The sequence below is a fragment of the Vitis vinifera genome, chromosome 11 (assembly GCF_030704535.1).
Source record: "Vitis vinifera cultivar Pinot Noir 40024 chromosome 11, ASM3070453v1".
NCBI classification, from domain to species: Eukaryota; Viridiplantae; Streptophyta; class Magnoliopsida; order Vitales; family Vitaceae; genus Vitis; species Vitis vinifera.
This window is the reverse complement of record NC_081815.1, coordinates 2,426,374-2,442,873: the sequence shown is the minus strand read 5'-3', so window position 1 is coordinate 2,442,873 and position 16,500 is coordinate 2,426,374. Positions and strand designations below refer to the sequence as shown.

The following is a 16,500-nucleotide window of genomic DNA, read 5'->3' as shown; positions in this document are numbered from 1 at the left end:
ATGAATGACAGTCAACAGGGGTGTTTTATGTCAATTGTAAATCATAGTGCCACATTTCTTTTTTTCACCTTTTGATGTCATCGTTCAAAACAGAGTGGCAAAACAAGTCAAAACAACCGACCCCATTTGCTTGAAAAATGAATGCAACACTTTCCAAAGGTCCAAAGGCATTGTTTCCCATGCATCATACTTTTATCTTTCACATGTATATTTTTTCAGAATGCCTCTTTGTCATTGTTGAGGTCACATTTTCCTAAAATTGATGCATCTACATTTCCCAAGCACTTCTTCTCCCTCTGATTACCTTTTCAAGAAAATGCAAAATTTGTACCAAACCAAAGCAACAACATTCCAGTGCTTACTCAAATTTAGTTTCCTCCCCCACCCTTCAAAATAATTCATTCAACCCAGTATTCCAAATTATTAAAGAAAAAAAAAGAATAAAAAAAAAGAGGTGGGTTGGGGGGAGAGAAAGGGCCTCCACAGAAGAGAACAGCCATGGCAGCAGCATAGGGAAGGAAAAGAAAACAAGTTCTTGTCTGTTTTGAAGTGGCAGAAGTTCTTTATGCAGATGTTGCACGAGGGGGGTATCGACTATTCCACGCAGACACACACCGGTCAAATCCACTTTTGTTCTTTTCTTACGTACGATCCCTCCCCTTCTTATCACTCTCTGTGCCTCTACAGTTCCAATTCATCTCCCCTTTTCTCCTCCTCCTCAAGACTCCAACCCCACTACTTTTTCTCCGGACCCAACCCCATCAAATCCATCCAACTCCAAAACTTTTTGGCAACCAAGCTTTTGAATTCAGCACTTACTTACACGCGTTGCTGCTGTTATGCGTTTACCAGCTATTGCCTCCAAACCATGTCTGCCTACTTAATATGACTTCTCCACCAAAATCAGAGACTACTAATGTGGGATGTTTCAAATCTGAGGGCGACTTTATGGTATTTAATAGTCTGAATGTTCAAGATTAGATTCAAGTCTCTTTCTGTACGGCAAAAGTGTCACCATGCAACCGTGTATCCCAAACAGAACAGTAGAGCAGGCACTCGTCAAATTAATGATGTGCATTTATGCTGTTGATGTTCCATTAATCATTCCAAATTTGTCAGCTCATTTTTATAATAGCAGACACGAATGATGATCAGGTGGCAATTATAGCTAAGCATTTTCATTTGATGTGATGGCGAATGATGCCTACTTGAACCGGCTTGATTGATTGATCGATCGATCCTACTGTTGGGATATGGCCCTAAGAGAGAAAATTTGACATGGGAGGTCAGCAAAATTGGTAGCAACCTAACGGGAGAAATTGTTTTTGCCTCATGCGATTTGGGGGAACGTCCAGCGTGACGCATTGAAATTGTGTTCACCCAAGTCTTTGGCTTCGGCTTGGTTTTTTCCCTTCCTTTTTCTGCACATCTCCAAAGTGATATAAATCATATAACAAACGATCCCGGAACTTCTTGCTAAAAATAGACGTTTTAAAGAAGGGTGGCGTTTGGCGTGGAAACCCACCACTCCTCCACGCAAAATGATTCAGTAATCAATGTCATATCAGAAAAGGTCACGACTTCAAATTATGCAAGCATGCCAAATGAATAATACTCATGTCTAGGCCATGTGGCCTTAAATTCAAACTCCCCAGTGTATAAAGCCAATATTTCCTCCCAGGCATGTGTGTATGTTGTGTGTGAGCCTCGCCTGATCAGGACACATTTTATCTTTCTTTTGTGGCCAAAAATGTTGTAGATCTATGACTTCTCTTTACATTGATTTCAAAAAATTCAAGAAAAAAAAATGACGAAGTACCATGGCCCCTTGTCAAACAACCCCAGTTAAAATGGAGGATGTCTTCTAACTTTTTGATGTCCCAATTCACAAAATGGAAAGGGACCCATTGTCTATCACCCAAAAGGGTGCACAAAAACGGTGGCCTCTCAGATACCAGAAATTGCTAGCAACATCCTAGGTGCATAATCACATGCAAGTATGCAAACACTTTACTGCAATATAGGTTTTGTTTATGTACCTAATTATATGCAATAGAATAAGATTATCTCGGGTCAATTGCATGCTCCACCGAAGCACATGGTAGAGCGAGGGCACGCAATTAACATAATTAAACCACCAAAGAAAAACATAAAGCATGAGCAAGAATATTTGATGATATGATCAGTATCACAGCTTTCCCAAGTCAATCACCTATGGCTCACAAGGGTATTTGTCTTTTTCTTTTTCTTTTTTTCTTTTTTTTTTCTTTTTGGTCCAAGTATATAGTAACATATATCAAATGTTGTATGGACATAAATATAATATAAGATAAAATATGATATGAAAATATCTTAAGTTGGTATTTGAATATTAAAGAAATCCCCATTCGCACATAAATGTTGTATAGGGCATGTTGGCAGCATATGGAGTCATAAAAAAACAAAGGGAAGAATAATAATAAGGGAGGTGAAACAAGCCTGGACTGGATGTATTGAAGAAAGAGAGTCCCCACAGGCAGCTCTATGAAGAGGTGAGGGGTCATGGCTGCCATTCCCCTTGGGTGTAAAATAGAAGCTAGAAGGCAGCTATGGAAGAAGGGAAAAAATATATAGAAATTGAGAAAGACAACATGATTCTAGACCATCATGCTTCTCACATGGCTAACCCTTTTCAGCAACTTACCCATTCCCCCAGCTTTTAGCCTCTCTCTCCTCTTGTCCCCTTATCTAAATCTCCAGTAGCTAGCAGTAGTCTTTCTTTTGGTTGTTTTCAAAGAGATATTGTCATTCTTGAACACACACACACACTCCACACCACACACCAGTACTGCTCACCACCCCAACAACAGCACCATATCATCATCATCATCACCCAAACCCGCCAACCCATCATGGCTGTCTGTGGATGAAAGGGAAGGCTAGAGGGGTCTAGTGAGATTGTAGGGTGGATCAACTAGGGCACAGTCCCAGACCCTTTTGTCCACCTTATAAGCAACAAGTGGCAGAGAGATGCAATAAGACTTGGTGTTTGAATATTCTTTTATGTGCAGCAGGGCCTTGCATGAGTAGGGGGTGTTAGTTCCATGATTTGTTCAACTTACCGTTTCTTTATTTCTCAAATTGGCATGACATGTCCCCTCCACAAGCACCTCATCTCCCTCCACACATGGCCTCTCCTTTGTCACATTTTTATTTTTTTGTAGCTTCTCTGCTTTCCTTTTACTCTCCCATCATCCTCCACCCCCCCATATCTCGACACAAGGGTCCCTCCATAGATGTCCCTCTTCCAACCTCACTCATGCTACGTGATTCAACCTTCCATCCCATGCATACATGCTTTCATGTTGCATGCATGTGTTTATTTTCTTTTTACTTTTCTTATATAAACATATACATATGCCTGAGAACAATGGAGATTCTTCTCCTTTCTTCCTTCTTCCTTCTTTACTCACCTTGTCTTAAAAATATTGTTTTGCCTTTCAAATTCGTTAATGGAGACTTTCCTTTCTGCAGGTTGATTTTTGAATATTGACTTCAGAGTTAAGGATAAAATGCATTTACCATATTTGAGATCACAGTAATGGTTGATTTCTGGAACTGCTTCTTCTTTTAAATAAATTTCGATGGTGGGAAACAAAAAACCTGCACGCCATGCGTGTTACACACAATAAAGAAGAAACACCTCACTTGGGCCACTGCTAACTCAGGCTACCAGTCCTAAAAATGCCAAGCGAATGGCCCTCATCTGGGTCCATTTTTATCTAGGCCTATTGGAGGTCGGGGGCCTTTAATTCGATCCTGGCCTGGCAGGAAGGACATTGGGCACCTCATTGGGTCGATTGTGGCCCAATTGAAAGTCCAGGGGCTTATAGTGGTCCATGCTCACAATATCTTAACTTCCACCAATGTTGCTTCCAAAAAGAAAAATGAAAAAAAAAATAAAATTCTCTGCTTTCATACTAGAGAATACAAAGAACAACGATAATCATATTCTGCACTATATATAAGCTAAATTACAAAGAGTCAACAGAGATCATACAGGTGTGCAACAATGGCACATATATACATATGACACCCCAATACAAAGTCTTCAAGTTAATGCTGCTGAAAGCCTTATCCCACAAGTTACAAGTTCTACTAGAATTCCTGAGAATACATGGTGAAACCACATCCCTCTTCACCCTGAGCTTTGGCTAACATCCCACAGCAAACACCAACCCTTGGCTTCAAGATTCACATGCAACACAGCAAGGAAAATGTGAGTAACAAAAGTTGGTAAAAAGGCCAAACAAGTACATTAAAATAGAGAGTCAGAGAAAATTTTCAGAGACCTCTACCTCCTTCAGCAAGGCATTTTGCAATAAGCTTGAGCCTTTTTCCTTTGCTAGCCCATCTGATTCTGATTCTGATTCTGATACCGATAACCCTTTACTCTCCTCACAAGAACCCTCTTCAGGTGTTAATCTTCTCCTCTTATACCCAGTCTTGCATGATCCCATATCTGCCTTCAGCTGACTGGAGCTGTTTGACATTCCACCAGACATACACCCAGAAGCACTGGGCTTCCCATCAACCATCTCAGAATTTATTTTCCTCTTGTTTTGATGTTGCTGGTTTATGGACTTTGATGACTGAGACCTTTTTCTATACTCATCTGGAAAAACATAAGATGGGAGCTGATTCTTGAGAACATGAGATACATGGATTTCCATTCCTGGTGTCCAGAACGAGAACATGTTTACTATTTCTTCCTTGAACTCCTGAGTTGCCACACGTATGTCAATCACTTCTCCTACCTCCACTCCCGGTTTCTTCCTCAACCCCATGAAATAAGTGCAATGGCAACACTGCCTGGATGTATCGACGTATTCACGCGGACATGGAACGCATAGCAGCTTTCCAATTGTACATCGCTCTACCTGTACAACATCAGATGGTGTAATCAAAACAGTATAATCTCACAGACCACCATTCAGTATACTAATATCAACTAGAAAGTTAAGATATATAGTCTTTCTCTTCGTAACACAGTCCTGAGAAGTAGTTTTACCTTTAGAGTCAGCTGCCTCAACCTGGACTCCACCCAACCTTTCCAAGCACGTAAATCATCAGCATCTGTCGCAGTTATGTCAACCTGGAGGTAGTTTTGGTATGATCTAAAGAAGAGGAAAGGCTCAAACAGGGCACCCCAGCTGGATTTATTGAGCTCAATGTCCTGTATTCACGAGAAAACCATTAGCTCCTGTGAAAAAAGCCACAGATTGTGGAGAGATTTATGATCATACATTGCAGATTTTATTGGCGGTGTGGAACTGCTTCATCATAGCCTCAAGAGTACTTGTTGAAACACTGTAGCTGGAATTCATGTTAGGGTATGCTGGTGTGATGATTGGCATATGATGATTCCTGTCCAAGGGGTTTCTGCGAGGATCCCATACTGGAAAACCAAGCTCTTTGTCTTCTATGGGACACAGCATTACAGGGTTGGGCCAATGCCACTGAGTATAAACTCTGAAGAAACGCGAAACCAACATACTGGGATTTGCATTAGGATAAAGCTGGCAAACACGAGCAACTAGAAGAGCCAAATTCACCCCACCAAGAAATCCGGTAACCTAAATATGACAAGCAAAGCTGAGCAGAAAGACTAAAAATGTAAAGCATGTAGAATTAATCCCACTTACATTTGAATAAACACCGCGCCTTTTAGCCCAAAACTTCAAACATCTGAGCGTTGTGCGAAAATGCTAGTCAAGAAAAAGAGGAAAAGAATCAGCGAAGGATGGGAGTACACATTGAGGAATAAACAATATTGTAAAGTTAGGAAATTCAATGTCTACTTCAACATTTGGAACAAGTCGAAGAATTTGGTCTGCAACCCTGCAGCCGCTGAGACTCCGAACTGTTGGCTCATCAGCTTCATATAGTATAGATTCATTGGAGATATCTAAGTCCTGTAAATGAATCGGTTATCGGTTAAAGAAGTTGGCAGAAGCTTCTAAGTATCAGAAAAGATGTACAAGTAAAGAAGAATTGAGAACACAAACATACGCTTACATCAGGAACAACCAAATGGGAGACACTTGCATACAGAAGATCAATTGATACTCCCTCGAACTTGAACTTCATTACTGGGACATGGGCATGGGGGATTGGTAGCAGTTCCGACACTCCTTCCATACCAATCAAGATATTATGCAACCTAATGAAGAAGTCTTCCTAGAAAATGTCAGACAGGTCAGGGCAGGTAACCCAAGAAAGAAAAGAAGCAAAAGACCTGTCAACAAAGAAATCATTTACCTCCCGATTCACATAGGATGGCCCAATACACAGCGTATCAATGTCTGATCCAGGGCCATGTACCTGTCAACATTATTGGTAAGCAAAAGACCACTAGATTTCCCAAGAACTAAAAGAACCTCTTTCCAAAGGCCTTGGCAAAATGAACAGCAGAAATGGGGTGTGTGCGCTACAATGGAAGAGAGTATCAACAAGCCCATATAAACTTACCCCAAGCCGATATGACCCAAAAGTTACAATCAAAGCATTGGCATTCTCGACCATTTTATCTGTATATCCTTTCCACCGAGTTACTTGCTTCACCCAGCTCTTCACAACCTGTCATATCATCAAAAAACCAAAAACAAAAAATTAATTTTACATCCATTTTCTTTTCTTCAAATTAATTTCCGAACAAAACCAAAAAAATTCCAAATAAATTAAAATGAGCCTAATAAACTAAGCAACTCACCACACGTAGCTTTTCAATAATCTCTTCCCTCTTCCTTGCTTCTTCCTCAACTTGGTACACCCCACCATCCCACAACACCTGCAATGCAAAATGAAAATTATCCCAAACGTCCCATTAATGTTTTGCTTCTAGAAAATATTAAGAAAAATATGAAAGAAAATGAAATATAATTTAAACTAATTAAAAATTTATATATTTTAAAATTATTTAATCTTTATAATAAATAAAATAAGTTTTAAAAAATATATAAAAATGATTTATTGATTTTAAAATTTTTTCTTTCTTTCGTTTTCTTAGAAACCAAACATAATTTAAAGCAATAAACACAAATATGGAAATATGAAAACAAACACAAAGATAACATAATGTTCATTCAATTTTACCTCATTGTTTCCTATTTTTACACCACCTTCATCCTTACTTTCTTTCTATGTTAATCTATAAAGAATTATAGAAATCTAGAAATAATAATTTAAAGTGATTGAAAAATATAATTAAGAAGTTTGATCGAAAAAATAATTGAACTTTGATTGGACCATCAAAATCAAATTAAATATAATAAAAAAAAAACCTTGATCACATTCCTCTAAAAACATTTATGAATTTACGGATCAATAACATTATTTTAACGATAATAACAAACAAAAGACAACGATAAAATTCCGAAAAAGAAGATCACATACTTTCTCTAATTCGAAACTTCTTCTTATATGGAAATCTGTAGGTTTCACATAAGAAATTGGCTTTGTCAAGCCAAATTGTTTCGCTCTCACTTTCACATTCTCCATTCTTAAACCCACCAAAAACCCTAATCTCCAATGACGGCTAAACCCTAAACCTCCGATCAAAAACCACCCTACACGGCGGAGGAGCTGGAAAATCACGACTGAAACCTAGATCACGGTGGTCTCTAGAAACCAAAAAGAGACTAGTGCCACCATGTGTTCAACTCTCAGGTGAGAGTTGGGGAGGGCTTTAACGTGGATATGGCCTCGTGTAATAATCCTTTTATCGGAGAATATTTCGAGTGCGGCGTAGCTTTGCTGCATCCGTGGTCGGGTGGGGTTTTTCTTGCCAGGTGGAATATTTTCATTGGGCAAGAACGTGTCTTCGGTTTGATGTAGCCGCACCTGATTATTTTTGGAAGGTGAAACCGCCGTTTTTATGTGTCGCCTGCCGACGCGTACGGATGTCGGGGCGCGGGAAAAGCACTGTGCCCACGGTTAGAAATAGAAACTATTTTGATTGGTTTCTAATTTTAAAAAATAAATAAAATTAAAAGATTATATTTTAAAAAAAATTAATATTCAAGTAATAAATTACGTAATCTCAAAGAAAAAATAAATTTGAATATTTTCTGTAACGGAAAAAGGGGGAAAAAAAACAGGCACGTTAATGGCTCCAAAGGAAGCAAATTAAATCCAATTGGGCCCAAAAGAAAAGCAAGCCCGGAGTCCAGATTCAAGTCAATAATTTCCATTATCATTGTTAGGTGAAAATTTCAATTTCATTTTATTTTATTTTTTATGTTTTATTCTGCATTTAGATTGAAATATTAGATAGTAGTATTATTAGACTTCAAAAGGCAGACATTTTGAAACTTTCTTAATTTTCCATCTCCAAATTGGGAAGAAGGTTTAAAAGGATTATTGAATCAATTTATAGTTTTAGTCCTTTTTTAAAAATAGTTTTAAAAAATAATTTTTGAATATTTTATGGGACAAAAGTCTATTTAGAATTTTGAAATGTTTTTAACCTAGTTTTAAAAATGATTTTTCCATCCGGTGCTTTATTTTTAATGATTTTATATGTTTGTATAATAATTTTTTAAAACTAATTATGTAAACTCAAAATAATTAAAAAAATATCATAGTTTCCATTTTTAAGAATAGAAAATATAAAATGGTCTTTTAATTACTAAATATGTTTTCCTACTTTTTGTTATAAAGAATAGAAAATAGTTTTCAAAAACTTTAAACCCTGTTTGATAAATGCTTTTGAAAATAGTTCTAAAAATCAGTTTTTAAGAATAGTTTTTTAAATTGTTTTTTGATGTTTTATAAAATAAAAGTTTGTTTAGGAATTTGAAATATTTTTAATTTGTTTTTTAAATGATTTTTGTATTAAGTGTTTTATTTTTAATTATTCTATATGTTAATATAATTATTTTCTAAAACAGCTTTCAGAAAATAAGTAACAATAATTAAAAGATGTTATCTGAAAATACTTTATTTTTCGTTCTTAAGAATAAAAATAAAAAACGTGTTATTATCAAATGTGTTTTCTTACGTTTTTATTTTAAAAAATAAAAAATTATTCTTGGAAACAGTTGCTAAATAGACCCAATTTTCCTATTTTTCTGTATTATTATTTATAATTTTGGGGGGAAATGTGGCCTTAGTTTCTCACAATACCGTACCATTAGATTCAAAATGATGGGAGAGCTTTTGTTATGGGTCAAGCATACGATGATCAATACATGGGGGTATTTTCGTAAATATGAGCCATGAATTTGGATTGTATGGAAATACGGACGCCATATCAGAGAAAAGCCAGCTAAGTTTACAAGCCCGAATCATAAGTGATTGACCATTTTGGCCCTATTGAAATTTGGGCATGCTGGTACATGGACTCTAAAAAATCAAGGACACATCCAGAGACGTTTTTGTTTTCATTTGTACGCATAAAGTCAGAAAACCCAAAAGGTTAGTTTGAAATCTATGCATCTTTAGCTCTTAAATTCAAACATCATGATTGGATATTTATTTTGGTTTTTTACTTTACTTTTAAATTATTAATTATTTTAAGAATTTTTAATTTTAATTTCATATTATAAAACATTTTTTATGAAATTATAACAACCATTTTAAAGACATAAATTTAATAAGTTTCACTTTTTTTTTTTTAGACAAACCATTCAGTTCATTAATTTTATATGATTAAGAGTATTTATGTTATAAATAAATGAGTTATTTGATCAAAATGATTCAAAACCCAATTTTGGAAACTTAACTTTTATCATTTTTTGATCTTATTTTGACAAAAATACCTTTATCTTACAAAAATAACTATTTATTTTAAAACTTACATATAAATACTTGAAATTGTAAATACACTAATTTTCAATTATCTTTTCCTTAAAAGTTTTTTTATATTTATAATTATTAGGAGTCCACATGTCATGCTCCGATTGGAGAAAACAATAACTTCTTATAACACAAATGAACTCATTTCTGTTATAGGTTATAATAAGAATGATTCTCTTTCAATTATATGTGACCATATTCTTAACAATACATTGTTTAGTTTGTATTCTTTAAAACATAGAAATTGATTCGTTTTTCTTAAGAACGATATTTAGTTCATGTTCTTATGAACACAACTTGCTAGATATCGTTTTATGTGACCATAACATGACCATTCTATTAATGGCTCCTTTAGAAATGGTAAAAGGAATTTATGTCAAAAGTATGTTACTTTTCAAATAAAAATATTGGAAGGGTCAAGTTCACAAATTTAAGGATTATTTCATTATATTTAATAGATTCATTTTAAATAAATCATAAGCTTGGGGATAGTTTCTTATTCATACTTTTATTAGAATTAGAAATAGAAATATAAGCTATAATTTTTATTTGGTTTATAAGTCAATGTTTAGAAATTATATTTTAAAGATATTTTCAATATTCAAAGGTTTTTGTTTGTTTGGTAAAAATATTTTTTAAATGTCTTATTACTTTATAATGACCATTTTTTCTTCTTAAAAAAAATATTTTTTGGCCATTTTTAAAAAATTCATTTTATACCTAATAAATATGAGAAAAAGTGACATTTGATTCACTAATATGAAAATATATGGTAAAAATACCCAAAATATTTTAAATTAATATTATCTTCATCTATTTAAAAATAATTTAAAATACATGTATTTTTAATGAGTCATTTAATTATTTCCAAAAATTCTTTTTTACTTGTTATGTTATTTAAATCAATTGACAACTAGACTTCTTGATATAAATATTTTTTTTTTTTTTAGATATAATTTTATTATTATTTTTTATTATTTGATATTTTTTTCACTAGAAACAAATACCCCCTTAGTATTCTTATTTTAGTTTCCTAAAATTTTAGGTAATATTGTGCAAAAAAAATCATATTTAAATAGGATTAATATTTTTTTATTTTTTCAAATTTTAAGAGGAAATATTCTCCAACAAATCCTATTTAATAATAATTACTAATTTAAAAAGTAATAAAGGTTGTTTATTAAATAATAAATTTAATAATATATAATTATTTTAATTATGATTAATTTATATAATATAAAATATTTATTTATTTTTATACTATATATCAAAATACAAACATATATTGTAAAAAAATTTATATCTAAAAAACTCTTATATCAAATTTTATTCGCTATTATATTAAAAAATTATTAATATTATATAATAAATAAAAATTTATTTTTGATTTATTTATTATCAAGAATATGAATTTATTTGTAATTTATTAATACTATAATAAACTCTTTTTTTTTTTTTTCAAATTCTTACATTAAAATGTTTCTAGAGAAAATAAATTCTCAAATAATAAAATAATTATATATATATATACACACGCGAGGATGAGTTTAGTTATTAATTGATTTAATAACATGACAAATAAATGAATATTTTTAGGAATAATTAAATGACTCGTTAAAAAATTATGTATTTTAAATTATTTTTAAATAGATAAAGAAAATACTAATTAAAAATATTTGAGGTTATTTTTCTTATTTATTTTTATATTAATGAATTAAATCTCACTTTTTTTTAATAATAGTTATTAAATAATAAATTATCCCATCTAAAAGTCACATATTCATATTTTATGATTTAATGGTAATAAATAATTATAGAAAATAAATTAAATATTATAAATTAAATAATTTCAGATTTTCAATTTGGGAAAGAACGTTAATTCGAACTTTTTATTTTTTAAAGTCATAAATGGCTTTTAATTTTGAGTATTTTTTTTTTGAAAATGAAAATCTTGATACATAAATTTTCTTATCATTTACTATAAAATGTTATTCAAATTCTTGTCCACCAAACATGTCATTTTCTTTACTCTCCGCTTTCTGTAGAGAAAAGGAAAAGGAGGAGGAAAGAGGAGAGATTGCTTCAGCCTCCAGCTCAACTCTGCAAAAAGTAAATTCTCTGCACCAGAGCCTTTTTCCGTCAACTTTGAGCTGAACAAAAAAAAATGACATGAGCCTGGAAGATTTGAGCCTAGAAACTGTACAGTCAAAAGAAATATTGTGAAGTCACAGTAGATACTGCAACCAACCGAAAGATCTTTTTTACCCCAAAAGAGAGAGAAAAAAGAAGGGGGTGGGTCTGTTTCAAGGGTTGGATATGATGATGATCATTTGGGGACAGAGAAGAAGACGAAAGAATTCAATGGTAAAGTCGCTTTTAATCGGTGTGATTTAATGGGGAAGCAGAGAGATGATTGAGAGAGAGAGAGATGACTTGTTTCTGCTTAGGAGCTGAGGAGGCGAAGACTACAGTTGCTTTGGGTTTGAAGTTGAGGAGCTGAGCAAGGTAAGGAAAAGATTGTTTTCAGGATGATGAAATGGTAAAAAAATGATTCGTTTTTTCTGGGTTATGAAGAATAAATACAGAAAGGGAACAGTTGCAGAGAATAGATACAGAGTTTGAAAAAAGAAGCATAAAAAAATGGAAGGCTTCACGAGCTTGTCAGAGCCTGTGGACTCTGAGGTATCTTTCTTTTTAAGGACACGTCGCTCCAGAAAGTAAGAATCAGAGAGAGAGAGAGTGGTGCTTTACTGCTTTTTCTTTTCAAAATCCTTGCTGAGTTTCTCATTGGAGGGAATGAAAATTCGAGCACTTCCCTTTCCTTGAGTCTTCCTCATTCTTTCTCTCTTTTGGGAATCTGATTATAGGAAGGTGGGAGCCTCTGTCTCTCCGATTCCTTCAATTTTTTTAATGCTTCTCTTTCTTGGATTTTTCTGTAAACTCCAATTATTTGTTTATAATTTCTGCGTCTCTCAGCGGCATGTTTTGTCTTGTAATGCAGTTTTTTCACGAGCTCGTGACACCTTTTCTTTTCTTTCTTTTTTTTTTTTTTTCTTAAAGATGGAGAATTCATCAGTGATATTTGTGGGTCTGGTTTTTCTCATTTTTCAAAAATGCTTTTTATGTTTTTGTTTTTTGACAACAATGTATCATACCTTTCTGCAGCATGGAGAGAGTCTAGGTTGGGAGTTGGGACCCAGCTGTAACCTAAAAGAACAGTGCCTCTGTTTCTAAAAAATTCACTCTTTTGGGCTTTTGCTCTTTGTAACGTTCCTTTTTCTTCGCTGCTCAGTGGTATAGTATACTGCTCTTCCACTGAGAGAGAATGGGAAGGGCAACAAGGTGGTTCAAGGGCTTGTTTGGGTTGAAGAGAGACAAGGAACACAAGGACAATTCAAATCCCGGCGACCGGAAGGACAAGAGTAGGTGGAGTTCTGGCCATTCCGGGAGGGACTCCGTTGGGTTGTGTCACAATCCAACCACTATTCCGCCGAACATATCGGCGGCGGAGGCAGCTTGGCTAAGATCTTACTACACCGACACTGAGAACGAGCAGAACAAGCATGCAATTGCAGTGGCTGCTGCCACGGCGGCGGCCGCCGACGCTGCCGTGGCTGCCGCTCAAGCGGCGGTGGCCGTCGTCCGACTCACCAGCCACGGCAGAGGCACCATGTTCGGTGGTGGCCGTGAGAGGTGGGGTGCTGTGAAGATTCAGACTGTTTTTCGAGGATACTTGGTGAGTGGGTGATGTTAGCTTGAGAACTGTTTCTCAAAACACTTCATGTGCTACGCATTTTTTAAAACACTCCGGTTTTTTTAGTGTCTCATGCGCATGAATGAAGTGAACTGTTTTCAAAAAACAGATTAGGATGCGTTTTTGAAAACGCTTCTGTTTTGTGGTGTCTCAACTCTCCTGTCAATCAATTTTGCTTAGAAACGCTTGTGCTTTAGCACTCCCATTTCCGCTTCCCTTTTCGGCTTCTGTTTTCTTTGCTTTGGTAAATCAAAATCTTGTTTTTTTGTTGCCTGATTTTGGGCACGAAAACAGGCGAGGAAAGCCCTGAGAGCTCTGAAAGGACTGGTGAAGTTACAAGCGCTGGTCAGAGGCTATTTGGTGAGGAAGCAAGCCACAGCCACACTTCACGGTATGCAGGCTCTGATAAGAGCCCAGGCCACAGTTCGAGCCCAGAAAGCTCGAGAGCTGATCAGCAATGAGAAAAGATTCGAAATCCAAACTAGAAAATCTATGGTAAAGGACCCGAAAGTAGCCTGGTTGTGAAACTGATTCAATGTAGGTTTTGAAAAGCAATTACATTTTGTTGTTTTTGGTTTGTGAAAATTACAGGAAAGGTTTGATGAGAGTAGGAGTGAGCACACAGCATCAATCCACAGCAGAAGGCTTTCAGCATCTCTCGACACTACTTTCAACGCCATTGATGGAAGCCCAAAGATTGTGGAAGTTGATACTGGGAGGCCTAAGTCCAGATCCCGGAGAACCAACACATCGGTTTCAGATTCAGGCGATGACCAGCATTACCAAACACTCTCCTCCCCCCTCCCATGTCGAACTCCAATTCCAGTTCCAGTCCGTTTATCAACACCCGATCACCGCAATTATCAAGACTCCGACTGGGGTTTAACGGGTGACGAATGCAGGTTCTCTACTGCCCAAAGCACCCCTAGGTTTATGAATTCAGAAAGGTCCAATGTGCCGATTACACCGGCCAAGACCGTATGCGCTGACAGCTTCTTCCGGCAGTACACAAATTTCCCAAATTACATGGCCAATACACAATCGTTTAAGGCTAAATTAAGGTCTCACAGTGCTCCAAAACAACGGCCGGAGCCAGGGCCTAAGAAGAGGCTTTCACTCAATGAAATGATGGAGTCAAGGAGCAGCCTAAGTGGGGTTAAGATGCAGAGATCATGCTCAAGAGTTCAAGAAGCCATTAATTTTAAAAATGCTGTGATGGGGAAGCTTGAGAGACCCTCAGAGATTGTTAGAGAGGCAGAGAGATGCAACTTGCAGAGGAGATGGTAAATATGTATACATATAGAGAAGAAACGATGATGAGAGGTAAACCACTGCTTGTGTGCTATGTTGTTTATTGCTCCAGTTGGGTCTCTCAGATGTGCAAGTTTGAAAAGGAATAGGTGACAAAAACAGAAAACAATGTGTGTAAATTAAGTAATTTACAGGTGATCTTAAGCTAATGTCTGTTGTTTAGTTGATTCAGATCTTTTTTCTTATGGAAATGTAGAATCATTTGGCTATAAAGGCTGCTGACCCACAAATCTATGGGTTTATTTAATAGATGTAAGTGTACAAAAAATGGGGTTGAAATTCATTGATGTTTTGGCACAATCATGAACAAGCAGGTGGGTTGATGGCCAACCCATTTATAAAGGCTATTAGGGAAATCCATTCTAGCCCAATCTAAGCTTGGAGGGGGTCAACTAAAGTTTCAATTTGATTGATTTCTTTTGAATGTGATGAATTTTTAAGGGTATTTTGTCCTTTTGGGAAGGTTTGAGGCATGGAAGAGAACCACCCCTATAGGGTAGTCCATGAACCTCAATGAAGAACTATCCCTATTAGCTTAAAGCCCCAAACCTGTCTCAAGTTTGTGGACACAAGTCTATTTATTGTAGGTTTCACTCAGCCCATTTTATTCTGGGTTTTTTCATTATCTATAAAGAGACTGAACTCTACCCATGTTTAGGATATAGCATCTACATTTGACTAACAGAGCATTTAGCATCTTTTTGCAAGAAATTAGCCTAAGATCCAAAAATAAACCCATTGAAAAGCAATAGTAGAACTGCAAAATTGCAAGGTGCATGAGCCTTCCCTTTAAGGGTGGTAATGAATTGTGACACATCCTATCACTGAAAAAAGGAAGGGAAGTAAAGAGATTCGAAAAGTAAAGAGATTCAAATATTTACTCCTTTTTTCTCTTTCAGAAGGTGATGCACTGTAGATATACTTCCCTTCTTCAAATTCAGCTACCAAACACTGTTGAAAGAGGTGCCTGGCCCCACCAAGTGCTTGGTGTACTGTAATAGCTTTCTTGTCAAATTTCTCGGCTAAAACAGAGTTGGAGGGTGTTTGGCTCCCACCAGCTCCCATGCTTGGAGTCAACTATTCACAGTTTCTGATCTTTTCCTAGCAAGCCAAACAGTCTTGTTAGGCGTAGGGAGCAGCCCATGTATGTAAAGTTTCAAAATTTGTCCACATTTCACATTGCACTGTCCCTCCCATGCTAGACATTTCCCTTAAGTGATTACCATATAGTATATACTACATTTTGTTTTATATCTCCATTAACTAGCATTCACCACCTAATTGTCATCACACTCCACCCCATCTTACTCATAATGCGTATTCAAGGCTACCCAAAAAATGCAACAGCCAAGAGATTTAGGTTCTTTCCCTACCCCAAGCAAGTTATCTCAGGCAGTGAGAAGAGAATTTCACATCTTTCCTTCAGTTTAAAAATTCATGTGGATGAAAATGGTCCTTCAAGTTCAGGCAAAGACTTGCCAATTGAGTGGAGGATAACCAATAAGTTATAAACATGCCCATCAAGACAGATAACTTGGAGACTTGAGGATAACCAGTAAGTTATAACCATGCCCATCAAGACAGATGAATTCAGAGAC

The 16,500-nt window shown here is 35.7% G+C and overlaps 2 protein-coding genes across 8 annotated transcripts; one reads left to right on the top strand and one right to left on the bottom strand.

Moving 5' to 3' along the window:
• Nucleotides 1-3,990: 3,990 nt before the first annotated feature.
• LOC100268088 (nuclear poly(A) polymerase 4) lies at nt 3,991-7,700 on the bottom strand. 2 transcript variants are annotated; one of them, XM_002280314.5, is made up of 11 exons: nt 7,435-7,700; nt 6,752-6,829; nt 6,511-6,618; nt 6,301-6,363; nt 6,058-6,219; nt 5,841-5,954; nt 5,685-5,747; nt 5,286-5,615; nt 5,051-5,215; nt 4,332-4,919; nt 3,991-4,224 (listed from the first exon to the last, which is right to left on the bottom strand). In XM_002280314.5, the coding sequence occupies exons 1-11, from the start codon at nt 7,537-7,539 to the stop codon at nt 4,138-4,140; spliced, it is 1,863 nt and encodes a 620-aa protein (XP_002280350.3). In that variant the 5' UTR covers nt 7,540-7,700; the 3' UTR covers nt 3,991-4,137. The 2 variants fall into 2 exon arrangements, with proteins under 2 accessions (XP_002280350.3, XP_059596706.1); XM_059740723.1 differs by having other exon boundaries at nt 4,338-4,919.
• Nucleotides 7,701-11,859: 4,159 nt separating this feature from the next.
• Nucleotides 11,860-15,042, top strand: LOC100245766 (protein IQ-domain 26). 6 transcript variants are annotated; one of them, XM_010657959.3, is made up of 4 exons: nt 11,860-12,342; nt 13,130-13,573; nt 13,886-14,086; nt 14,183-15,042. In XM_010657959.3, the coding sequence occupies exons 2-4, from the start codon at nt 13,163-13,165 to the stop codon at nt 14,876-14,878; spliced, it is 1,308 nt and encodes a 435-aa protein (XP_010656261.1). In that variant the 5' UTR covers nt 11,860-12,342; nt 13,130-13,162; the 3' UTR covers nt 14,879-15,042. The 6 variants fall into 6 exon arrangements, with proteins under 6 accessions (XP_010656261.1, XP_010656259.1, XP_010656260.1 ...); XM_010657957.3 differs by having other exon boundaries at nt 13,003-13,573; XM_010657958.3 differs by having other exon boundaries at nt 11,860-12,519.
• Nucleotides 15,043-16,500: the final 1,458 nt, after the last annotated feature.

Excerpts from the sequence above, each read along its gene's own strand:
- LOC100245766 (XM_010657959.3), top strand. The coding sequence starts at position 13,163 with ATGGGAAGGGCAACAAGGTGGTTCAAGGGCTTGTTTGGGTTGAAGAGA. Across the intron at positions 13,574-13,885 it reads CTGTTTTTCGAGGATACTTG|GCGAGGAAAGCCCTGAGAGC; the intron begins GTGAGTGGGTGA and ends GCACGAAAACAG. Across the intron at positions 14,087-14,182 it reads TCCAAACTAGAAAATCTATG|GAAAGGTTTGATGAGAGTAG; the intron begins GTAAAGGACCCG and ends TGAAAATTACAG.
- LOC100268088 (XM_002280314.5), bottom strand. The coding sequence starts at position 7,539 with ATGGAGAATGTGAAAGTGAGAGCGAAACAATTTGGCTTGACAAAGCCA. Across the intron at positions 6,830-7,434 it reads GAAGTTTCGAATTAGAGAAA|GTGTTGTGGGATGGTGGGGT; the intron begins GTATGTGATCTT and ends TTTGCATTGCAG. Across the intron at positions 5,748-5,840 it reads GACTTGTTCCAAATGTTGAA|CATTTTCGCACAACGCTCAG; the intron begins GTAGACATTGAA and ends TTTCTTGACTAG.